Source organism: Macrosteles quadrilineatus, unplaced genomic scaffold, assembly GCF_028750875.1.
Source record: "Macrosteles quadrilineatus isolate MER2022 unplaced genomic scaffold, UCM_ALF_1.0 Scaffold_2__2_contigs__length_208266976, whole genome shotgun sequence".
Classification (NCBI taxonomy): domain Eukaryota; kingdom Metazoa; phylum Arthropoda; class Insecta; order Hemiptera; family Cicadellidae; genus Macrosteles; species Macrosteles quadrilineatus.
In genome coordinates this window covers 82,219,142-82,244,901 of record NW_026542595.1, presented here as the reverse complement: position 1 = coordinate 82,244,901, position 25,760 = coordinate 82,219,142, and the positions used below count along the sequence as shown (strand labels likewise).

Here is a 25,760-nt window from a genome sequence, read left to right as displayed (position 1 = left end):
CACGACTCAGCAAGAACTCAGCAAGACTCAGCGACTCAGCAAGAAGGCGAGCATGGGGGAGGGAGGAGGGGGGTGTGTCCATGACGTCACATGTAAACAGTGGATCTGTGACCATGTGGAGTGAGGTAGGTTAGCGACTCAGCACGTGGTTCCGACCACGCCAATCCTCCGGAGGCAAAAAAATATTTTTTTGTGTTTTTCAGTTTTAATATTTTGTGCACTTCTGTTCTATTAGTTTATTGTTGTAAACTCGATCTGACCATGGCTTTTGGGTATCAAAGCAAGTTTTTCGTTGACACCTTTGTTGTAGTTTCTAATCATGACGTCTGTCAAAACGTTGTTGTACCTGCATGGCAGATACAATTTTCTTAGATTGCCACAAGGGTCTTCTTCGACAGTAGCAGTTACCGAGGGACCGTATCTCGTCACGACTCTCTGCAACTCCACTATTTTGTAGGGATGCTCATGTCGCAGCTCTTCGATTTTAGTGTATTTGGGTGCTTGGCACGCGTTAAGCAAATCTACCAATTGTGCCATGTCTCTCACTTATATAAATGCGCAGTTACATTACCTTGATTATGTTCCTTGATATGTCGTAGGCAAACGCGTTTTCAGAGACTACGATAACATATGCGGTAGTGCCTGAATCGGCTGATGGTGATGCGATTGCGTTTGTGAAATCAAATTCTATTTGAATGTCACTTCTAGAACGGTCTTTATTCATCGGATGAAGATGTGTGTCGACAACACACAGTGGGTAGTGTGAAATAAACTCGCTTGGGTCAATGATCATTGAGCTGTCATCAAAATTCACCTTACGATATCTCATGAATTGCTCGTAAATCACTCTCCAACGTCCCTCAAGGATTGCAGCGTTTTGTAGTTCTTGAGGGTAACGTTGACCATTTATTTTAACTGCAAAGTTCTTTATATTTTCGCTGTCAAATTGCGCTGGGTTCTTTTTCTGATCATTCGTGCGGTTAGTTTGAAAGCACATGATTACGAATCTAGGGTTGTATACGTTTCTATAAACGTTTGTAATGTCGAATGTGTACGTAGATCCGAACACACCCTTTTTGTCAATACATTGCCACTGATAATAGTTGTAGACCAACTCGTCTTTTTCACTAAGTTTTGTTAGACCGTCGATTAGTTGGATTTTGCTAGTTGACGTATATTCCACTATGGGAACTCTGAGAACGAAGGAAGTGATTTTCACTTTGCCATCCTCAGGTTCGGTAGCTGCGGCACCGGTTCCTTTCCAATGGTATAGAGCATCGTTATCTTCAGCTCTCGTGAATACAATCTCGAATCCACCTTTGTACATGGGGTATCGCATGTGGTCAAAGAACCCTAACCCGAGATGCGCTAAGGTTCCAATTGCTTCGAACTTGCCACCACCAAGCGAGTATCTTGATGCAAACCCACAGTTTTGCAAAGCGGGTTTCATCGATTGAGGATAGTTTAGAATACTTTTGATAGTGCTTGTAATTCCCGGATGATCGACCACATCGATTGTTGTGTTGTGTTTTTTCAGTTCGATTCTTGTAAAGAGGTATGGTATGAAATTGTCAATAAGGGATATAGTGGCAGTCGCATCATATGCTTTACCATCGGATTTTTTTACTACCTCGCCGCAGATGTGATATTGAATTGCCGAGTCGTAAAACGTGTCTCCGTAATTGTTTGGTGTGTTGAAATTCAACTCGGATATCGGCATAACAGCTCGGTACTCGCTTTTCACCACTCCGGTGGAGAAACGTTCGTACAGTGCTTCCATTGTCTACAATGACTTAATAACACAGAAGAACAAAAAAATATAAACTAATTATTTTTATTTATTTTTTTAATTACATGGTATATATATAGGCTTACTCATCGAACTCCTCTTCCATGTAAGCTTTGTGATCATCCAAAAACTGTTGCGAAACGATCTGGAATTTTTTAATGTATTCCCAATCGACTTTGTTTGCGTAGTCGTGTATGAACGACTCGGAAAGTATTTGGTGCTTGCTGACAGCAAACCACGCATGCTCAAAGTTTGGTGCCATCTCGCGAAGAAAGCTCTCACTGAATTTTTGCCTCTTCAGAATAGGACCCCAGTCAACACGATGAAAGTAAATACGTAGCATATCGATGGAGAAATCATAGTGAATTGACAACAGGTCCCAGTTGAGGTACCTATCGAACTTCATAACGAGCTCGTCGGTGAGTACACCGTTCGGTGCCTTCGGTTCGCGGGACAAGATTTGCCAAGCGTTGTCTTATATATGCCCATTTTTTCTACAGGGATATGAACACGCGGATGTACCTAAACCCATCCCTAGTTTACGTTTCAACCACATCGCACCCGTGGTCGCGAGGGCTACGCTCCTCTCGTTAAGGTCCGCGTCGCTAGACGTCACTCTATCCCACGCCGCTTTTTGTAATGCTTTATCTGCGACCCATCTGTCTTCGGGCTTCCGGTGGTCTCTGTACCATATGTCGTGCTGTTTACACGCATCGTCTAAAGGGTTCACACCCTTGTCACCACGACCTAATCGTTCAGCGAGCTTCGTGCCTGGACCGCAGAAGTTGTACGTATCGAATTTCCAGTTACGTGGAGCGTGTAGTTCTACAGGTAATTTGTTGATGATGTCGTTCAACAATCCCGAGCCTTCTATCGCGCGTTCAGGCAAGGCTGACAAACATCGTACTACGTATTTGACCCCGTTCGGTTGGTCAATCAGTTCTTGCATACGGTCGGATATGAATTTAACAACAGATAGTTTTTCGTTGTGAAAGTTGTTGTTGCCTGCAACCTCCTCTGCGTAAATAAAATTCAGACGGTTGATGAGCTCGTTGAGGTCTTTGATGTAGCGATATTCAACCGGACCGTCATGGTAGCGTTTTAAACCTGATCCCGTCAATACATCCCTGTCCATATCTTGTTCAATCGGATCGGTCGGTTTGATAACTTCGTCCCAAATAGGTTTTATCATTTTCCGCCATTTTTGTCCTGAACTAGATTTTGGACGTCGTGTAGTAGGATCATTTTTCTGGAAGATAGAGTTTGTCATCAAAAGCATATCTTTATATGTCTGCCAATCGGTTGATGTGTATTCATTAGACTGCACAAACCCTTTCTTCGTTAAAAGTTTCCAAAGTCCTTCAGTACCTTTAAATCGTTTGTTGTTTACAATAATGTCATCATAATCAAACCCAATCGGTTCAGAACCGATTTTTAGTTGCTCATCTATCTCATCGAAATAAATGCCGAATTGAGAGTCACTAGCTCGTGGTAGATATTTAGCCCCGACCACTCCGAGATTAACGACCTTGGTATCCATCAACTGTTTTATTGATTTATCCGCAACTACTTCCATTTTTTCATCTTCATCATCATCGTCTTGAGTGGAACCGATATAACCGACTCGGTCCGGTGTACTAGAGACTGATGGTCTAAAGTTGCGTTTCATTAGCTGGTTGTATTTTTGTTTTTTCAGCATTTCTTTTGTTTTTTTCTCCAGTACCTCATCCTTTTCTTTTTTCTCTTTAATCGCTTTGGTGATAGCCTCGTACTTTTTCTCCCTTACACGTTGTTCCTCCATTTCCCTAACATGTATTTCTCCGAACTGGTTTTGCAGAGTGGTTTGCAGTTGCTCCAGTTGTCTAGCTTTTTCAACTGTCAGAGGTTCATCTCGCGTTTTACTTGTTACTCGTGTTGGGGGTTTTGTAATGTCTTGTATTGCATGTGTATTGGGATGGGAGTTTGTAATCTCCTCCAGTTTCTTTGCTCGTTCTTTCTTTTCCTCCTGTTCCGCTGTCCGAAATTTTTTGACGAGATTCTTTTCTAGAGTCTCAAGTCGCTTAGCTTCTTTTGCATCCTTTGTGCACTTAGTAACACATAAATACAACGTAAGATTCACATCGTTATTCCAACATGTACATGTGAAACGTTTATTGATTGTAGAAACGCTCTTTACATAAATACGACGTTTATTTAGTATAGAAACGCTTTTGATAAAAATAGAACGTTTATTTAGTGCAGAAACGCTCTTTAATTTGAAATATCGTTTTTTAGCATAAACACTATCATTTAGTGTAAATACGCTCTTAAGTATAAAATATCGTTAATGTAACAAAATACACGTATTTGATGCAAAAACGTTTTTATTAGGGATATAGAATTTCCTTAAACATACATCTATATTTACCTAGATGCGTTTTTTTAGTAGTGTCTATTGACATAAAACCGTGAGGTTCCGCCCAACACTTTTTACACATGCCTACAAACTCTTGGTACATCATATCGGATCCAACAAAGTCGTTGTATATCTTTTGTGTATAGTGTTTGTTCTGTGTGAATATACACAAAAGATTAACGTTATTCCTTATTACTTGCATGTCTACTCGTCCGTAGCTCTGACTTAAATAAATGCAAGATATCTGTTTATGACGCCCTCGTATGAAATAGTCTTTTATTTTTGTTTGTTCTTCTAAAAGACAATCGTCAAACACCACCAAAGAATTGGACTTACATTCGTCTAGAGGTATCAAGTCACTGCAGTTTGAGTAAAAGTATGCAATAGTTGTGCCGAGTGCGTGCTCTACTTTTTCATAGTGTTTACGTAGCTGTGTGTATGCTGGCTGATCAATGGATCGGCTGAATACATAAAGGTTTTTGAACTTTACACCCTTTACGTTATAGATAAAATTGAGCAATAGGTTTGTTTTTCCACGCCCTGATGAACCGACTATAAGACATCTTAATGGGTGTGGTAATAGATTATTTATGGATCCTTCTTCAATGCAGTACACATTGATATCCATTTTAGGACTTATATAAATCTAAGACTATTACACATTCAACGTTTTCGTTTTGAAGCAAGCGATTGTTTTGATCTCGGAGAGTGATGTCAATTCGGTTGATCGTTTGTAAACCATTCCTCAGAGGAACGTACAACTTCTCCGTTGGCACTTCATATATCTTGTAGCCATGTGCTACATTCAGGAAGAACGTGTACAACAGTTCTGCTTCCACATGTTTGTGTCTGTTCTCATCGTGGTTGATGTAACTGTGCTCTACGATGTTGCAGTGTACCTCTATGGCGTCCACAGCCCTGAAATTGGGTGCGTTTGGCGCAACCAGAAACGTATTGGCATCGTAAAACGATTCCTGCTCGGTTAATGGTTTCTCTCCAGGACTTGAGAATCCGATGAATGAAGCCGCCTTTTCGTCGAGGTAAAATTTCAATGGACTTGTTATTGCAATACGATCGTTTTCCCTTTTGATTGAAAATTGGTTGGTAGGTACGTTAAGTTTCAATGCAGTAATATATTCGTTGATTTTTTCATTTAGTTTTTCAATAGTCCAATATCCCCTTGAGATCGTAAATGGCGTCGAGATCAGATAAATATTGCTGTCCCAAAAATATATGTTACCCGGTTCTAACACGTTGTTTATGTAGTTCTCCGACATAAAGCTAACTAGAGCTAGTCGGCACTTGCTACCATCACTGAGGCGGATAGGGTGCTCTGGATGGAATGTCATTTGGCATCCTTTGCCCCGGATTTTCACTAGCGGCATCTTTGTCACTTATATCATAACCATTTTGTGCTCTCTTTAAATTTATAATGTCATCGTGTATATTACCCAATATCGTGTTAAGGTTTGTCTGGAATATAACCAGTTTTTCATTTAACTCGTTTAGTTCTTTCCTTACGATCACGTCATAAAGATCTTTTGATCTGCTGACTTTTCCTATTCTTCGATGTCCGTTTAAATTCACCACCTCAGGGTTCGAAACATCGAATGTTTTTGTTAGTCTATCCACTGTTGATTTGACAGTATCTAGTTGATATTTGTTTACAACATCATGTTTATCAATTGCATTGGAGACGCTAACTAAACGTTTGCTTTTAAAACCAATGAAATTATCCTTGATGTTCATCGTAGATTCTATTTTACCAAGTCTATTGTTTAATGCTACATGGCTCGAATCGTCGTTAGGTGTTCTCATCATTTTCTTCATTTCCGAAAGACCTGATTTGACAAGATCTCTAATTTCAGACTTTGTGATTCGATTTGTTGACGAATTGAGCTTTGGTAGTCCACCTCGTCCCCGAATCTATTGAACATGAATCTTCTGCTGCCACCACCAACTCCATACGTATTTATCATCCCGTATAGCTCTTATGATATCATCCCAAGGCTCATCACTAGAGTTTCGTCGTAAAACCTCCAAACACAAATGACCACAGATAGGTGGATCATTATACTCTTGAACAGCAATTTCATTGTAGAAGAGATCGTTTGAACCTAAATAGTCTATTAGTTCTAGTGGTGGGGGTGCGTTTCCAAACGAATCGAAATAGAACTTTTTGTTTTTGTCTTTAACATAACAAGTCCAATGGGTTCCAGAAGAATCGATATTACCCAGATTCAAGATTCCACATTCAAACTCCATAGGGGCTTCGGGTAATATCTGTCTCATAAACACTCCTCGAAAGCCACGAATACCTAATTGGTTAGCATAAAGCTCTATTTCTCCCAGTGACATAGGTTCAAACGATTTTACGGGTTTTTTAAAAGAGAGTCCAGCTTGTTGTTGATGCATCGCTTCAGACCGGCTCCCTTGGGGTTTTTTTCAATTATTGAATCTAGCTCGTTATCGATCAGGTTTTTCAACCACGGCACGAATCGGTTCTTGAGAATCGGTGCCACCTGATGTCGTATCAATGGAGATATGAAACGTTTTCCATATGGCACCTTTGATTCAACCATTTCCAACATCTCTTTCAAAAGACCGCCCTCTTTGTTTTTCAAAAGCTGGTCGTAGCTCACAGCCAGACGTAGACCGGTTTTGTTCCGGATAGCTTTTTCAACAGCCTTGTGTTGTGCTTCGTTAAGCAGTATATGATCCGCTCCACGCGAGACACTATCATTAGTTAAACCAATTATAGCAGTTCTACGCTTCTTAAATGCGATGCGTAGCTTACGCTTCTGACCGTCGGACAAGTGAATTCTGTGCCTGTGCAGTTCACTCATTTTTAAGTGTTTCCCACTTATATAAGAGCCAATGGAAATCTACTGTATGAAATGCAAAAGGAAAACCACGTCTCAAGACAGTGGGGAGTATGTCAAAACCGTTAACAACAAATGGCGTTTAAATACGACATGCAATATTTGCGGTCAGCGTAAAGGCGCCTTCGTCAAAGTTCCAGAACCCAGTATGGCCGCCAAGGAAGTACATAGACCAGTGATCAAGCACTTTCCTCGACGACGTATTGTTACCCTAGGTATAGACGATCTGTGGGCCGCAGATCTGGTTGTCATGAGAAAGTATGCCGGTAAGAATGATGGCTATAGTTATATGTTAAATGTGATTGATACCTTTTCAAAATTCGCCTGGTCAGAGCCGTTGATGACCAAACGGGGTGCAGAAGTAGCCGAATCGTTTATGCTCATATTGAAGCGGGCAATTGACGTCAACGGTCACACCGCTCCCAGTCTGTTACACACCGATAAGGGCAAAGAATTTCTTAACCGTGATTTTAAGTCAGTTTTGCAATCGTACAACATAAATATGTATCATACTGAAAATGAGGAAAAGAGTGCAATCATTGAGAGGTTCAATCGTACGTTGAATGAAAAAATGAAAGTCATATTTGAGACTCGAAATTGTTTTCGGTGGTTGGACATAGTTCAAGACCTGTTACATCAGTACAACAACAGTGTCCATCGTACGATTCGTATGAAACCTGCAGAGGTTACTAATGCGGACGTACCTAGTTTGCTTGAGAGGTTCTCCAATATTCCTCACACACCTAGAAAAATAAAATTTCAACTAGGAGACAGAGTGAGGATTGTGGCAAAAAAAGATACGTTTGCCGATAAATACAGTCGCAATTGGACTAGAGAGATATTTACCATATCCAAAGTGCAACACACCTTTCCAATAACCTATAGAATCAAAGATAAAAGTGGTGAAGAAATAATTGGATCTTTTTATGAGAAAGAGCTACAAAAACCTTGTGCACACCAGGGCAATAAATAACAACAGTGTAAAACACGAAAAAAATATATTTTACAGGAATAGTTTTTTTTACATTTTTATGTACATTCAGTAGGAATTCTTCTATGGCCCCAGGGTAGCGTCCTTAATCCGTCTCGAAGAACACACCGTTTGTCGTCCTTTGGCGAAAGTGATTTCTTGAATTGTGTCGTACTATAAACATCGTGCAGGTGGCTTCGGATGCTGTTGATTTGTCTGTACACATCTTCGAGAGTCTTCAAACATCTGCGATAGTCATCTATTGTGATTTCATTTTCCACCACTGATTTCTTGATTCCTTTAGCCTTTTTAGATGTTTTTATACAATTCAAACCTTCCTCTACGTCAGTAGCATACATTTTTGACTTCAGTCCAACGTATTCAACCATGATCAGACCTTCCAGCTCATCTTTCATTTTTCCGAGAACTTTTTTGTTTACTCGAGGCATACCAAAAGGGTTGGCACTTTGATATGCACTCGTGTCGAACTCGTCAATAATTTCTTTCATGTCCATGTACCAGTCTTCTGTATATATGATGTAAATCAGTGAGTCGGTATCAGTATAGGTGAGTATGACTCGATCACCATATCTGCTCTTCATCACTTGATAGTGGAAACGGTATATAAGGGTTTTCGACACATCTAGAATAGCCGCCCCCACGTAAATCGGTTTGTTGAAAAGAAGTGATGTTTTGGTCATGTGCACAGCTGCAAGATGGTCCGTAAATATTTTCCGACTCTTGAATGTCGGTTTGGCAATGAATTTATCCGCCTGTCGTTCGTCGGTTACCAGACGAACATCCACTCTATTCCGAAGGTTTTCCATAGTTTTCCCAAATACCGCGTTATTCATAAGCTTGTAGAAGTCAATTTCGAATTTATTCTTTGCCTTGGTCCTCATGTTAGTGTTTAAATCGATGTATGGTTTCATCCACGGTTTTTGAGAAAACTCAAGAACCCGATGTATATTTTTTAGTTTCATTCCGAGGTTTAGATACTGTTTTAAATTTCTGTAGTGTACAACGTATCTAGATCGGTCGTACAAAGTGGTGACTAGTTTGGGTATTTTTGACCCAGGTGGAATCATGTGGTGAGGTGCGAGTGGAAAGTCTGCATGGTGGTCATGAATTTCTTCAGGATACTCGAGGTCAACTTCAAGAATGTAGCCGGTGGCTGCGTCATCACTGATGTCTAAAACATTTATTTTAGTATCTTTTCGCCATCTAAAGTCACCGAATGGCATCGCCTGCGACATAGCCCAAGCATATAGGTTATTCGCATCTAAGTACACCAGGTAGCTAGGTTCTTTGTTCTCATCGAAGCCTTGACTCATGTACTTGTTGTTGGCTCGAGCTTGTCTCAAGCAACACTGCGAAACACCTCCACGAATTCCTTTTTCAACCATTAGAATCATATCGGGGTCGGTTAGTAACTGGAGCTCTACATCAGTGAGTTTCAGCATCGCCGACCAGGCTAATCCGGGAGATGTGAAGTACCATGCTGGATCGAGACTATATGTTTGAAGGCAAACGTCTCTGAAGTTTTCCATAACGTCTGCCAACTGGAGGACGTCAATCTTGTTGTAAAACAATGTGTACTCTCTCATATCTTTGATGTTGAACTCATTCCAAACCTTTTGAGCATGCTCATAATCTGATTCTGATACATCACACTTATTTAATTTGTTTTTGAAATCATGAAGTTCCGGCAGAGTTGTCATATCATATTTTGTTATGTTATCCATGAAGTCATAGGGATAAACCCCTTTTCTTGTTACCAACTCTATCTGTGATGATCTGACAAATCTCTTTGTATGCTCCAACTGATCTGTAGTTAAATTGTTAATCAATTGGTCTAAACTTGCACTTAAAAACTTAAAAGAGTCCAAGAATCTTAGTTCCAACCCTCCCCTAACTTGAACGGTGAATGATATATATCGCTCATCATTTTGCGGAATCACTTTGAGTTTCTCACCTTGTCGTCCTATTTCTTTGATGAACTGATGTATGTCATAGCCAGAAAGGTTGTGCAAGAAAACAGGAATAAATTTGGGCTTAGTAAACAATAAGTTACATTTGGAATGGGCAGGGCCTCGATACAAACCGGTGAGGTGGTCGTGATCCCTCACTTTGTCGGTTTCATTAAGAGGTTCCTGGCAGATGTGACAGGTTACCGCTTCTTTATGTCTACGTATCTCTTCTTCCTCCAATGGTTTCATTGGAATGATCTTTTCATAGATTTGTTTTATCTCTACGGCTTCCTTTTTCAACGCCTCGACAAACTTTCGTCCAGCATCTTCCCCGAAATATGTCGTTGGAGGCTTTTCACTGTCAGAGATATAGTAACAGAAACTTATAGCTTCGTGTTTCTGATAGCTGTATGTGTACGATCTCTTAGCACCGTTTTCATCAACTCCCGATGGTTCACAAGTAGAAATCGGGAGGAGCATGCTCTCCAGATCGGCATAAATGACATAAGGAACTTTCATTGATTTATTGTGTTCTGTAAATCTTATTTTGTCATTTTTTCCAGCGGTAGGGAGCTTTATTTTTACGGCATCATGTCTAGAGCAGTCTTCCATATGTGTCTTCAAATTGTCTTCATTATGAAAGTGCTGAAGACAACGTCTGCATATATAGCTTTTTCCATGATGTTTTGTAGCTTGACTGCGAACTAAACGAGATAGGTTTTTGATTAGACAGTAGTGTGAGTTCGTTCCATCTTTAACCAACAACAGGTCTACATGCACGGGCTTTTCTTCATCTGTCACACACAAGGGAAAAACATCACTATTTTCTTCAAGACCATAAACATTGATCGATAATCCTGCACGCTTTTCAAATTTTTTTACATCAGTCAGTTTGACTGGAAAATCTATCCCATCAAATAACTCGAGAAATCCATCAACATAAGCAGTGTAGCTTTCGATCCGCTCCGGGTGTACATCTGGAGGGTGGAGTGCTGCTAGACAACACCACATGAAGCAACGCTGGTCATTATTTTTTATGTTTACAACAGCACGTTTCAAGCGAATTTTTTCTGGCAGGGCTATGTAACTAGACCCTTTCAAAGGCTTAAGTCGGTTGATATGTAAAAGAAGACATTCAATCGTTTTCATGTTCCAATTGGAGCCTTTGTGATTAAAACTTTCCATCTCAGTCAATAGTTTTTGTTTTGCCTCATTTAACAAATCTGATAGATTAGAATCTTCGTAAATGATGATGTTTTTCGTTTTGAATTCGAAATCAGATTCATCTTTTTCCGTAATCCCTTTAGCAAACTTTGCCTTAAGGATAAGTTGGATTTTCAATGAAGTTCCCTCATCACGAACCTTTTCAATTATAAGTTTTTTGGAATCTTCGATAAAAGTTTCAACACTTTTGTAACCATTTATTACTTTGACATTATTGATCTCGAACGTCTTCATTCGACCTCTGAACGCCGTTTTAGATTGGATGATTTCAAGTTTAGGTGGCAGCAGAGGCTTACGTGGGACTTGCACTATGATGGATGGCCGAACTATGATGGATGGCTGAACTATGACGGATGGCCGGTTTAGTTGCTGTTTTTGTATCCACGCCGCTTGGTGAGCTCTACTCCCAGTATGACGGGCCCAGTTTTTCCTAGTAATACTGAGGTGACATACATCACAGAATTTTAATGTTTTTGTATCGGCTCTCCTGACAGGTAGAACCTGCACGACATCCGAAACATCTTCTTCCTGCTCTCGAATGTCCATCATCTCAGTAGCACCTTGTAGTTGTTCCGAAATATCGAACTCACTATGTTGGGGTCGACGACGCTTCGGTGGTGTAGGACGGGTCTCGTTATCGCTGTCGTTGTCAGTAGGAAACGGCCGCTTGGTAGGACTTTGAACAACCGGTGACACATGATGTTCTCCGTCAGAGACCGAGGCAACATCCAAGCGGTGTTCTTCCCTAGCACCTTGTTGTTCCTCAATATCGTCTTTATAACATTGGAGCCAACGACGCTTCGGTGGTGTAGGAAGGTTGTCGTCATCACTCTCGTTGTCACTAGGAAACGATCGCTTCGTAGCACTGACACTAGCCATCACCGCAAATCCTCGTCACACTTATAAATAGTTGAAAACTTACTTTTCACGCACTACACAATTTCAAAGACTCGAAAAATAGCACCTCTCACAACCACCTCTCAGAGAAGACTGACGCAAGACCGGGCTGTTGCACAATCATCGAAACACATGACCATATATGGTAATGTTCTTGAACGTTCCAAGATGATCACGTGACCATAATGCATTTCCTTTTATGGTAATGTTTCTAGAAGATTCCATGATCACATGATCACAAGACAAGTGACGTCACTAAACACAGAATGACTCAACTCAGAAGACACGTAAAAATCAACATATAACCAGAAATAACACATTTGATGATTGGTAGGGATTGAACCCATGAACCTCAGAAACTCATATACAAACAATTAACTATACCATACCAAAAAGCAACAACATATCACCAAAAATAACACATTTAGTGATTAGTAAGGATCGAACCCGTGAACCTCTAAGATCAGGGACTCACAGTACTCCCACTACAATACAACACTATACAAAAAACAACCCAACCCATAGTAACTCATTTAGCATGAATTAGATACAAGTTTGACATAATATATTTGGTGGCCTTTACAAAGGCCATTTTTTATACTCTATGGTAAAATTCCGCTTAAACCTTCTTTCAGCTGTTTTTAACATTAGATACGTGAATTATCATTTGTTTCACATTTATTATACACTATAGCATATATATATACATAATATAATATAAAATAAAATAATTTTTTTTACAAAACCTGTTGGGTTAGAATTGAACCCATATACCTCCAACCAAAAATGATTGGTTAGAGTCGAACCCGAATTTAGTGGATCAGTCTCTGCCTGTAAGGTGCATCCAAATCAGAGGACCAGTCTCTGTCTGTAAGATCATCCTCTGTTTACATATGACGTCATGGACACACCTCCCTCCCCGACCTACCTCAACCCACGTGGTCTCTGATCCTCTGTTTACATGTGACGTCACCTTAGTACTCAGAACCACACCACGTACTGAGTCGCCGACCTACCTCACTCCACATGGTCACAAATCCATAACTACATAACTACAGTAGCAGAAAATATTGCTATTTGCACCTTGCATGCAGTGAGCTGAGCGGCAGACAATAGAACTAGACAGACAACAGGTCCAACTCCAATGCTGTCTAAATCAGAGGATCAGTCTCTGCCTGTAAGCTCATCCAAATCAGAGGATCAGTCTCTGTCTGTAAAGTCATCCTCTGTTGACGTCATGGACACACCTCCCTTCCCGACCTACCTCAACCCACGTGGTCTACACTCCTCCCTCCTCTGTGAGTTTCAAATGGCGTGTCACTATACATTGAGATCGAAATACTGCATCTTTATACAAATCCTCTAGTGAAAACATGAGCACCGAATGATGCAATCGGCGCCATTTTTGTGCAGTTGAGAACCTATTGGTGGTCCTATATAAAATGAGATTCAAAAGCTGTTGTCGTTTTCGATCTCAGCCGTGAGATCCTATTATACGACAAGTATACCAAATGAGAACTGATTTAACGTTCTTTATATCTACACAAAAAAGTCATCCAAATCAGAGGATCAGTCCCTGTCTGTAAGATCATCCTCTGTTTACATGTGACGTCATAGACACACCTCCCTTCCCGACCTACCTCAACCCACGTGGTCTACACTCCTCCCTCCTCTGTCCATGAATTCCCAAAATCACTACTACTCCCTCATCTGCCAGATCTCTACACCAAGCGTCCGAAGTCTCTCCCCCACCTATCACTCAGCTGCCACCCATTCAAGATCCGAATACTTCCCACGGTCAGACTACCCTCATCTGCCAGATCTCTACATCAAGCGTCCGAAGTCTCTCCCCCACCTATCACTCAGCTGCCACCCATTCAAGATCCGAATACTTCCCACGGTCAGACTACCCTCATCTGCCAGATCTCTACATCAGGCGTCCGAAGTCTCTCCCCCACCTATCACTCAGCTGCCACCCATTCAAGGGCCGAATACTTCCCACGGTCAGACTACCCTCATCTGCCAGATCTCTACATCAAGCGTCCGAAGTCTCTCCCCCACCTATCACTCAGCTGCCACCCATTCAAGGGCCGAATACTTCCCACGGTCAGACTACCCTCATCTGCCAGATCTCTACACCAAGCGTCCGAAGTCTCTCCCCCACCTATCACTCAGCTGCCACCCATTCAAGATCCGAATACTTCCCACGGTCAGACTACCCTCATCTGCCAGATCTCTACACCAAGCGTCCGAAGTCTCTCCCCCACCTATCACTCAGCTGCCACCCATTCAAGATCCGAATACTTCCCACGGTCAGACTACCCTCATCTGCCAGATCTCTACATCAAGCGTCCGAAGTCTCTCCCCCACCTATCACTCAGCTGCCACCCATTCAAGGGCCGAATACTTCCCACGGTCAGACTACCCTCATCTGCCAGATCTCTACATCAAGGGTCCGAAGTCTCTCCCCCACCTATCACTCAGCTGCCACCCATTCAAGATCCGAATACTTCCCACGGTCAGACTACCCTCATCTGCCAGATCTCTACACCAAGCGTCCGAAGTCTCTCCCCCACCTATCACTCAGCTGCCACCCATTCAAGATCCGAATACTTCCCACGGTCAGACTACCCTCATCTGCCAGATCTCTACATCAGGCGTCCGAAGTCTCTCCCCTGCCCATTACTCAGCTGCCACCCATTCAAGGGCCGAATACTTCCCACGGTCAGACTACCCTCATCTGCCAGATCTCTACATCAAGGGTCCGAAGTCTCTCCCCCACCTATCACTCAGCTGCCACCCATTCAAGATCCGAATACTTCCCACGGTCAGACTACCCTCATCTGCCAGATCTCTACACCAAGCGTCCGAAGTCTCTCCCCCACCTATCACTCAGCTGCCACCCATTCAAGATCCGAATACTTCCCACGGTCAGACTACCCTCATCTGCCAGATCTCTACATCAGGCGTCCGAAGTCTCTCCCCTGCCCATTACTCAGCTGCCACCCATTCAAGGGCTGAATACAACCCACAGTTAGACTACTACCCTCATCTGTCAGATCTCTATATTAATCAGAAAGCCATGCAGAAGCAACTCCATCACCCACCTACATCTCTAAGTGCCCAAAATCTCTCCCCTGCCCATTACTCAGCTGCCACCCATTCAAGGGCTGAATACTCCCCACAGTTAAGCACGGCTCACACTAGGCTGCTCGGCAGCCGCTGGTGATCAGCGGCTGGCACCAGCACCACGAAGCAGCAGCTTTTCCACGGGTCACACTAGGCTGCTTGTTAGCCGCTGGTGATCTTGATATTAACGATGTGTGAGGTTTTGTAACAAATCACTGTAAGCTGCTTATAGTGCTTATTTGACGTTTTTACTTCTTTAAAGAAACGTCCCACAAGTACTGTACGTTTAGTTTTGGAATAAAAAATCAATAACCTGCTTCCCTGACCACCTAAGCTCAGTAATTTCTATGCTACAAATACTACTTTAATCGCCTAGTTTAAAGCTCAGTTCTTGTCGCCATTTCGTCCTTTTTTGGGTCCTCATCCAGCACTACTTAATATTGAATTGAGGATGTATGAAAGAGAAATAATTTTATTATAAGATGCTTAACCGCAAGAAGAGACGTTAGTGGATCAGGCCATGGATACAAATAATTTATAAATAAAAACACTTTTTAAAAATGCCACGTTTTTAAACGCACAAAAAAAAAGAATCAGAAACATACCAAAATGTTTTACGAATGTCAGTCACCACCACATACATTCCAGGCATTACTACAATTAGTTAAACCTCTAATTAAAAAATTTAAACAGTTGCTTTTGTCCTTTTGTGTTGTTAAACCAAGTTGGAAATTATCTTTGGTCGCCGCTGGCACGCTTCTACAAGTGGTCAGACTGCGCTGCTCGCTGGCGTCAGCGAGTGGTCACGTGACCTCTATTCGCCGCTGCCTCGCTACCAAAAGTTGAACATGTCCAACTTCGCCAGCCGCTGACAAATACTCGCTTGCTGACGGTGCCAGCTGCGAATTTTGTGGTCACATCAAGCTGACAGTAGCGGCTTTTTTCAATTCGCCGCTGATGCCAGCCTAGTGTGACCCGTGCTTTAGACTACTACCCTCATCTGTCAGATCTCTATTTCCCCAAGAACCCCATCTCTATTCTCTATTTCCATTCTCCATTTCTATTCTCCATTTCTCTATTTCCCCATCTCGTCCTATCTAGAACCCAAATCTCAGTACTACAGGTCACTCCACCTCTGGACCTCTTTCACAGCCCCAGTTCTAAGAGATACAGTAACTCCTCTAGTCTATCAATAACTTTGGCTTGGCCTTCTACCCTGAAGTGAAAGAGTCTTGATAATTTGATATACTAAAAAGACAACAGAACTAACACTGTACTGCATTTCTTAGTAATCCTTAAAAGAGCCGATTTGCAAACTATGGAAACATAGGAAAATTATAGAACATGATCAAGGAGAAAAAATAGAAAAATAATGTTTTTTTTTTAAATTTTAATCGTTATTATGGACAACCTAATGCAGCTATGAATAAGGCTATTTGTAGAAAACACTAAAAAACAAGATTAGCTTTTGAAAAATGATAAGATATTTACAAGAAATGTTGATTATATCAATCCATCATGTACATCTTGAGTATTTCCATAATAATTGAGTAAATTCTTTTTAAAGTCATCAAAAATTATGACTGTTATTTGTTTTAAAGTAACACCTGTAGTACAGGGTGGCGCAGATGGATCGGGTGGTTTTAAAATACTTGTCAAACTGTTAGTTTTAAAGTTATTGGATTGAAATAAAGTGCAAAACGTGTAGTTACAATGGAAGTTTATTGAAAAAAATTTGTTAAGTTAGTTTTTAATAATTACACCCATCAAATGCCTTCCTTCTCGAGCGACGCATTCTTGGAGTCGGTCCTTGAGGTTCCGCATTGCTCGCTCATGCACATCACCAGGAATTGATGTGATTTCGTTGTGAATTGCAGCCTTCATCTCCTGAATGGTCCGGGGTTTGTTCATGTAGACCCTTGCTTCAGGAGTTGAAGGCTGCAATTCACAACGAAATCACATCAATTCCTGGTGATGTGCTTGAGCGAGCAATGCGGAACATAAGGACCAACTCCAAGAATGCGTCGCTCGAGAAGGAAGGATTTGATGGGTGTAATTTTTAAAAACTAACTTAACATTTTTTTTGTCAATAAACTTCCATTGTAACTACACGTTTTGCACTTTATTTCAATCCAATACCTTTAAAGTTGACAGTTTGACAAGTATTTTAAAATCACCCGATCCATCTGCGCCACCCTGTACTTAGTAATTGTTGTACTGTCCTAATGTGGTTTTATGTCAATGCTCATTTATGTTCAAGATGAGCTTATTCGCATGGCTAAATCACATCTTGGTTTAAGTTCATTCACTATGCTTACACACCTTAAGGTTGAAGCTCGTTCGCTGTGCTCACTTGCCTTCAGATTAGCTCATTTGTTACACTAACTCACCTCCAGGTTAAAGTTCATTCAGTACGTTCACTCACATTTTTGTTGGAAACTAGCTGTTGTCATAAATAAAAAAAATATAATGTTGCACCCTGTTGGTAAACCTATTAACTTTTTAATGCTATTGAACATCATAAAAAGAACCAACTTGTTTAATTAAAACAGCTGCTAAGAATTGTTAATTTCTTTAAAATATAAAAAAATCATAAGGTTAACATGGGAAACTCCAAAGCCACTGGGGCAGAACCCTTTTGATGGATCCGCAACAAACTTCCCAAAAAACATCCTTAAATAATACTTAATAATGCCTGAAAGTTTCATTACAATCTGTCAAGCAGTTTTGGAGTCCATAAAGGACAAACAAACAAACACACAAACAAACATACATTGGATTTTATATATATAGAAGATAAATATAACTTGCCCAACTGCTAGGTCTAGGCAATCAACTTATAGTATTTAAGGGTTAAGTAAATTAATTTTTAAACTTTTAGGTCCTGTAAAACAGGAGCAGGCGCATGCTGAGTTTTATTCTGCAATGAGGAGGAATTTAGGGGTAAAAATAGCTTAGGGGTATTCCCAGGATGAGGTGTGTAAAGTGTAGAGCTAGATACGACTACCGAATCCACTATACATATTTATATTAACAAAAACTACAAGTATGGAGGAAAGCCCACTCAAGGGTTTTAAAGTAAACAAATAAATATGTAAATCTGAACAAAATAAAAATATAGATTGTTACAATCCAAAAATTTTTTTAATTTGTAGAATTAAATTTATTTTCTTTTGTTTTAGATAATTTGAAATCTAATGGATGGTAAATACAATTGATATAATGACTATTACATACCATAAAATGAAGAAAGAAAAGCATTTGTATGAAGATTTAAAAAATATTTTAGCACAAACAAGGAAGGGGTTTTAGACTGGGTTTTACGATGTAAATCGACCAATCCTTTATCCTATTGATCCTTACTAGAAGTCAGGGAAATCTAAAATAGTCCATAAATGTTTAACTTAAATTCAAAGTCAATAAGTTCTTAAATAATTTTCATTGAATAGATTACCATGAGATAGGGCAATTTATTACAACAATTTAATTTTTTTTAAATAGCTTCAAAACTATACATACAAAAATTTAATTCTTGTACCATTTTAAATTCATAGATATTACCTATAACTTGTGCATGGTAAAAATAAAATGTTATATATATATAAAAAAGTTTGTTATTTTAAAGTAGTACCTTAGATAAGGCTTTTATAAATATAAACTTTAACATCTTAATCTTTAGCACTGTTTAACCTAGGGACTTCTTTGATATTACCTTAAGAGTTAGGATTTAAATGAATAAATGTATACACAAATATTGAATTATATTAAATATGAAATGTTTACTCAGGTAAAACTAAACCATTTCATCAATAATTTATGATTTATAAATCTTTTAGTTTATTTTTTTCTAATTCTCCTAGAGGCCTGATAATAGTTACACTTCTAAATTAAGATATTAATGAAAATTGGATTTAAAATAATTTTAAACTTTACTAAAAACTTAAAAAATGGCAAATATATTTAGAAACACTTAATACTATTAATCATAATACCAATTTGTTTATAATTCAAAACTAAAAATATGTATTTCGTCTTTTGTTCTATCCCTCTACACTTTGTCAAATATGTCAAGTATAAACCACACCCATCAGACTAGTACATTGGTAAGTACCCTTTTCATTTTTATCTTACTCATGTTCAAACCTTTATTATTAAAAAAAGAAAAGATAAAATGAAAAAAAAGATACATTAGATCTTTCAAGACTAAGACCAAGTTAATTAATACAATTATTGAAGAACTTGATAACAATATTGAAAATAAAAGTAAACATTTGATTGTTCTTATAAAAATTAAAACAAAGTCTAATCCAAATATAGCTAGAGTGTTTAATATTTTAAATACAAAACATAATCTTCTACCACAATTATATTGTAAATTTAAATCAGTTCTTCGACTTTTAAGAAATTCAAATATTAAACTACAAGATCTCAGGAGAATTACACTGAAATTCAAATTTTTCACTTGTATTCACAAATCTTAAGAACCTATAATGGATAACATCTTATTTAAAAAATTACCAATTGAAATTTTCTATATTATATTTCAAATGCTTCCATTTAGGAAAGTAAAATTGATCAAAGATTCATATTTTTGGTGGTGTTATCTAAAATACAACAACAATATGCCCAGACTAAATTTCAGCAATTTCACAACTACATATTTACAATTTGAACAAATTGAATCTCCTGAATATTTATGTTCATTTAGAGGAAATCAGCTACTCTTAGGGTTACTTTTTCAATCTGATATTGCAAACAACATAGCTGCAACCTACCATTTCAAAACTGAGCATATCTTCAAACTTTTTAAGGTTAATTCTGGGTTTTTAGTAAGATACATGATACTTATAAAAAAAATATATTGTAGAGTATTTAAAAAGAACTGATTTTAAAATTGTTTCTTTACAAAGAAAAAAGCTTGTTATAAATGTAAAAAAACATTTTCCAGAAAAATTTTCCAACAATCTAGAGCCTTTACAAATAATGTTTTTATTACGACACACAAACGATTCTATAAAAATTTTCATAAAATAAATGTTGAAGTGTTAGGTGAAAATAGGATTCTTTCAAAAGGAAATAAAGCTATTTCTATCATTTTCCCCAACAACAAGCTTTGGTCATTTTCAAACAATGAATTTGTCCTAGAAATGGAAACAGGATAGGGTAGAATAATTAATAAAGATTCTATCAGTCAAAGCAGCATAGAAGTTAGGCCCCTATGGTTTCCTTTTCTAAATGAACATTTTAAGAATGAAAATCCCACCCCAACAGGACTCAAATCTACCCTTCATTACTCTGTAATTCTTCATCTTTTAATCCAAAAGATATTAGAAGATCTTCTCCTTCATCTCCTAGAGAGTATAGAAGTATATCATTCAGAAGGTTCCCTGAAATTTAAAGGTTTAGGTATAACAAGTTGGTATTGAACTATACTAACTGTACTTCTCACTGCTTCAGTCATTCTTAAGTCCCTGTGTTACTCTTTCTCCACAAAAGCTTATTTAACCTGACACCATAAAGTGAAAGGTAAAACTCACACCCCAGTTAAACACAGATACTTTATTAGCAAGTAAATCAACAAGTTTAAAACAACAATATATTCAAAACAAACAACAAATATGCAACGTATAATAACAATTATAAAAATAACAAACAGCACAGTAGGTGGTCTTATTTTACCATAAATATAAACTATATACTTTAAGTATATTTTTTCCAATTCACAATATTTATATTTCTCATTTTGTTACAGGTGATGAAGAAGTATAGTCTACTTCTACTAGCCAATTTATACAAAAAATTGGCTTGTAAAGGAGTCTTATTCTATCATAAATACAAACTATACACAAATGTTTTTTTTATTTCATAATAATTATATTTCTAACTAGCTGTGTACCCGTTCTTCGTACGGGTTGAATACAATATACAGTAAAATAAAATACAATCAGGACTCTTATTAACTCAAGTATAAATTCAAGCATTTAATTTAAAGTAAAAACAAAAATAAAGAGTTATAACAATAAGGACAATACAATACAATACAAATCATCTTTATTCATCAAGTATTTTACAGCAAATACATGAACTGCGTCACAGAAAGGAAAAGAGAAGCAAAAAATTAGGTATACAAGTATCCTAAATAATAGATTACAAACATAAATCATAACATAACATATTTCTAATCATTTAAATTCCAAAACTCTTCTATTGAATATAATGATTTAGATTGCAAATAGTTTTTCAGTAGTTTTTTAAAGCTACTGTAATCATGTTCATTGAAAATATTTTTGGGTAGGCTAAATAAAAATTTTTTGCCAATGAAACTGGTTTTTTTCTCGAATAACTTCAATAACTTCAATCTGTGTTGTTCTACATGCCTGGTGTTTCGTAAATTGTAACTGTGGAAATTTTTAGTTTGATAATCTGAACTTTTTACATGTAGAATAGTTTCAAAAATGTATAAATCAAAAAGGAACGTAATTATAAGTAAGGCGTATTAAAAACAAACACAATATAACATTTTAGACTTATGTTAGTGCCTCCTTATACACTATGTTTTCAGTCTTGCCACCCGGAGCATGAATAAATAGGCTTCTGCTCGATCTCACTCTGGAACACGCCACGTACAATAGGGTGGAATGAAAAATCATTTTTTTAAATTTTGAAATGTAATAGTGATTAAAAGTTGCCAAATGGCTTCAAAAAGACACTGTAAAAATTTGGTTAAATTAAAAATATATTTAGAGGTGCCGCAAAGCTGCTAAAAATATGCATTTTTTGTCAATTTTTTTAGTTTTACTACTTATGTGAAAGCCTTTATAAGTAAAACTAACTGTTTTTGCTCTTATTTTGCCCTAAAAACTAAACATATTTACATGCAGAAAAAAATCAAATCCCACCTATAGGCCTACAAAACAATAATGAGGAATGCATTATAAGATATCTAAGAGTACAACATCTTAAAACAATATTATAGCTTTGCAAAACTATATCACACATGGAATAAGTAAGAAGAGTAATAGGCATTAGAACACTGTGGCTAAAAACTAGAGTGGTGGGGAAAGGGGAGGGGGAATCATGTTTCAACATGAAAGTCTGGCTGCCAAAAACTCTAGCTGTCAGTGTCAGTAAGCTCAGGTCGAGTGATTGGATAACAAGTGTGGTTACCTTGTGTTGATAAAGTGTATCACTGTAGTGTTTTGAACGATTATTTCAAATGTGACTTGTAGTTTTACTTCTTAAGTATTGAATGATTTGATTTTCGTATTATTACAAGTGAGATTTGAGTGTAATGGCCTTGTCAAAACCATTCAAGACTAGACTTCAGTTGGAATGTCAGATATTTGGCCATTCTAAACAGTTGAGTGAGTTATGTTTACCAACGTATTGTGACATTATGAAGTATTACTTGTTTATAAGAAATGAACTAAAGCCAGAAGTAACGTCAAAGGAACCAACGGTGAGTGAAATACTAGATATTGTTATGGAGAAAGTCATAAATATTTGGTGTAAGGCGTCAATACCCGTAGTTTCAAAACCCGTATGATACAAATGGGGAAATCTTATCATGATAAATATAGAAATCTATTAAGATCGAAGGGTAGAAAGGGTACAGAGAGCTACGATTCCACTGTGACTTCATTTTTAAATGAAAGTAAACGCCTTTTTGATGTCGCTGCATGTAAATGCAAGGCTTTTTCAGATTGTAAATGCCCTAAAGAAAAAAAAGTACCTAAAGTAGAGCAAGAGTTTTTAACCGACCAAAGAACAACAAGAAAAATGACTATAAGTAACATAGACAAAGCTATCTCAAATGTTTTAAATCGAAGAGAAGAACGAAAGCATAGAACAATGCAGCAAGAGTTGAAGCATTGTGAACAATCAGCAGGCATTAGTAGTGAAACTGTAAATATTAGTAATGATTCTGATACCGATCAAAGTTGGGATGACGACTTAGCATCTACTAATAACACAGAAGACCTACCCTCCACTTCCTCTCGGGTTTCACCTATAAGCGAGCAAATGCGTGTGGAATTACCAACAGTTGCGTCAATCTGTGACAGAACAGGAGTATCAGACAGAGTTGCTGCTGCTATTGCCAGTGCAGTTTTAAAAGATGTTGGGATGATTACAAACGCCGATAAAAGTAAAGTAATTGATAGAATGAAAATTCGAAGAGCAAGGGCCAAGAACCGAAAAAAAGTAACTGTGAGTAGTTTTAACCAAGTTAAAGAAAACAAGGGATTATTTTTTGATGGAAAAAAAGATAAAACAATTATGCAAGAAAAGAAGGGAAACAAATTTTATAAGAAAACTATCGTTGAAGAGCATATTGCTTTAGTAGAAGAACCTGGTTCATCTTATCTAGGACATGTCACACCTTCTTCTGGAACAGGCGAAGCTATTAAAGATAGCATCACAGAGTATTTTAATAGCAACAGTAGTTTAAATATATCTAACTTAACTGCAATGGGATGTGATGGAACAGCCACTAACACAGGAGTAAACAATGGTGTACTTGCTTTGATGGAAAAATCTCTAAATAAGCCACTGCAGTGGCTGATTTGCTTGTTCCATGGCAATGAATTGCCTTTGCGCCATTTGTTTTGTGCATTAGATGGGAAAACAACAGGCCCTAATGAATTTGAAGGTGTTATAGGAAAGCAGCTAGAAAAATGTTATGATCTTCCAGTTGTTAGATTTTCTCCAATACAGCACAATCTCCCGGATCTTGTAATCAAACAAGATTTAAGTACAGACCAAAAGTATTTGGTGTCACGCAATTTCTAGTGGTGAATGTTCACAAGACCTTCTAAAGCCAATGGAAAGTTAGCACATTCACGATGGCTAACATTAGCAAGTCGAATACTACGATTATACGTTGGAACGGAGAATCCATCTGACAATCTGAAATCCTTGACCGAATATGTTGTGAAGGTCTATGCCCCAGTCTGGTTTCATATAAAACTGAAACCTTCATGTGTAAATGGCTCAAAACATTTATGGCACCTGATTAAATTGTCACGCTACCTTAACGATGATCATATAAAAGTAATTGATCCAGTAATTCAAAGAAATGGCTATTACGCTCATCCTGAAAACCTGCTGATCTGCATGTTAAGTGATGAACGAAAGCACGTGAGAGAGCTAGGTCTTCGGAGGCTTTTAAAGGCAAGATCTGAAAACAGAAATGCAGTAAGGAAGTTTGTAATCCCAAACATCAATTTCCAGGCAGAAGATTTTATTGATTTGATTAATTGGGTAGATATAACCATAACAGAGCCACCGATGACAAAACACATAACAGATGAAGCATTGAAAGAATTCATTGACAATTCAAGAAAAGATGGTTTCCAAAATCAATCAGTAGATTTTCCTCGTTTTCCCTGCCACACTCAAGCAGTTGAAAGAGTAATAAAGCTTGTAACGGAGTCTGCACTTAGTGTGTGTGGTGATGAAGCAAGAAATGGATTTGTCAAAGCCAGGATTGAATCACACAGGATAATGCCAAAATTTGAGACAAAAAACATTTTGTTTAATTTTCAAAAAACATAAGGACTATCACTGACATGAAGTTACTTTTATGTATCTTTACATAGAATATACTAGATTTTAAACAACATATTGTTCTATTCTCTTGAGAATCCGACGCCCTACCTCAATTTTCTTTCCGAAAGAACAACTGAACCTATATTTTTGTATATTTATGTTTTAATTACTCTTCTTAGATCATGGTTTTTAATTTTAGTATACATAAAAGCTATTAGTGATAAAAATATTGTACATAGATAGAAATAATAATAAGGCAATATACCAACATAATAGATGTGTTATAACTGAAAAGTTTTATTTGGAAATTCGCTTTAAATTCTCTTTTATTTGACTTTTTTGGAAATTAATTTTACAAGTATAGTACCTACTAAGCTTACTTTTAATAATTTTTGATTTATAATAACTAATTTGTCTTCAACTTAAAAATATAGTGACATGAAATTGGTGACAAAAAATAATTCTTGAGTTTTATGAAAATACCAGAATATTTTTAAAAAATTCAAATTTTCAAGGCTTTTGCGGCACCTCAAGACATAAACACAAAACAATGAAATTTTGTTGTGTTATTTGTTACATTAAGGTGCAACTTTTAAGTGATATTAGAAAGTTTTCTGATGAAAAAAAAAATTGCCATATAACTTCATTCCACCCTAACGTACAATTGTCCGTGAGAGAAGCATGCTGATCCGCTCAGTTCCACCCCGGCTGTGGACAACGTCTGGCCTTGCGACTTATTAATGGACATGGCGAAACAAACTGTGACAGGGAACTGTATCCGCTTGAACTCAAACGGGTAGTTGCTAGGAATTAGTGGAATTCTTGGGATGAATACCAATTCCCCAGCCCCACAACCCGTGAGAATCTCTGCTTCAATGATGTTTCGATGAAGACTGCGGATACGGAGACGCGTTCCATTACACAGTTTAGGTGGATGTAAGTTTCTCAGCAGCAT

General features: G+C 38.0%; 2 protein-coding genes across 2 annotated transcripts; both read right to left on the bottom strand.

Annotated features, from left to right (window-relative positions):
• Nucleotides 1–8,095: 8,095 nt before the first annotated feature.
• On the bottom strand, nucleotides 8,096–12,109 carry LOC128984504 (uncharacterized). Its single transcript, XM_054403833.1, has one exon. The coding sequence runs from the start codon at nucleotides 12,107–12,109 to the stop codon at nucleotides 8,096–8,098; it is 4,014 nt and encodes a 1,337-aa protein (XP_054259808.1).
• Nucleotides 12,110–25,448: 13,339 nt separating this feature from the next.
• Nucleotides 25,449–25,760, bottom strand: LOC128984503 (uncharacterized). The gene has a single exon (XM_054403832.1). It carries the CDS (start codon nucleotides 25,758–25,760, stop codon nucleotides 25,449–25,451), a length of 312 nt encoding a protein of 103 aa, XP_054259807.1.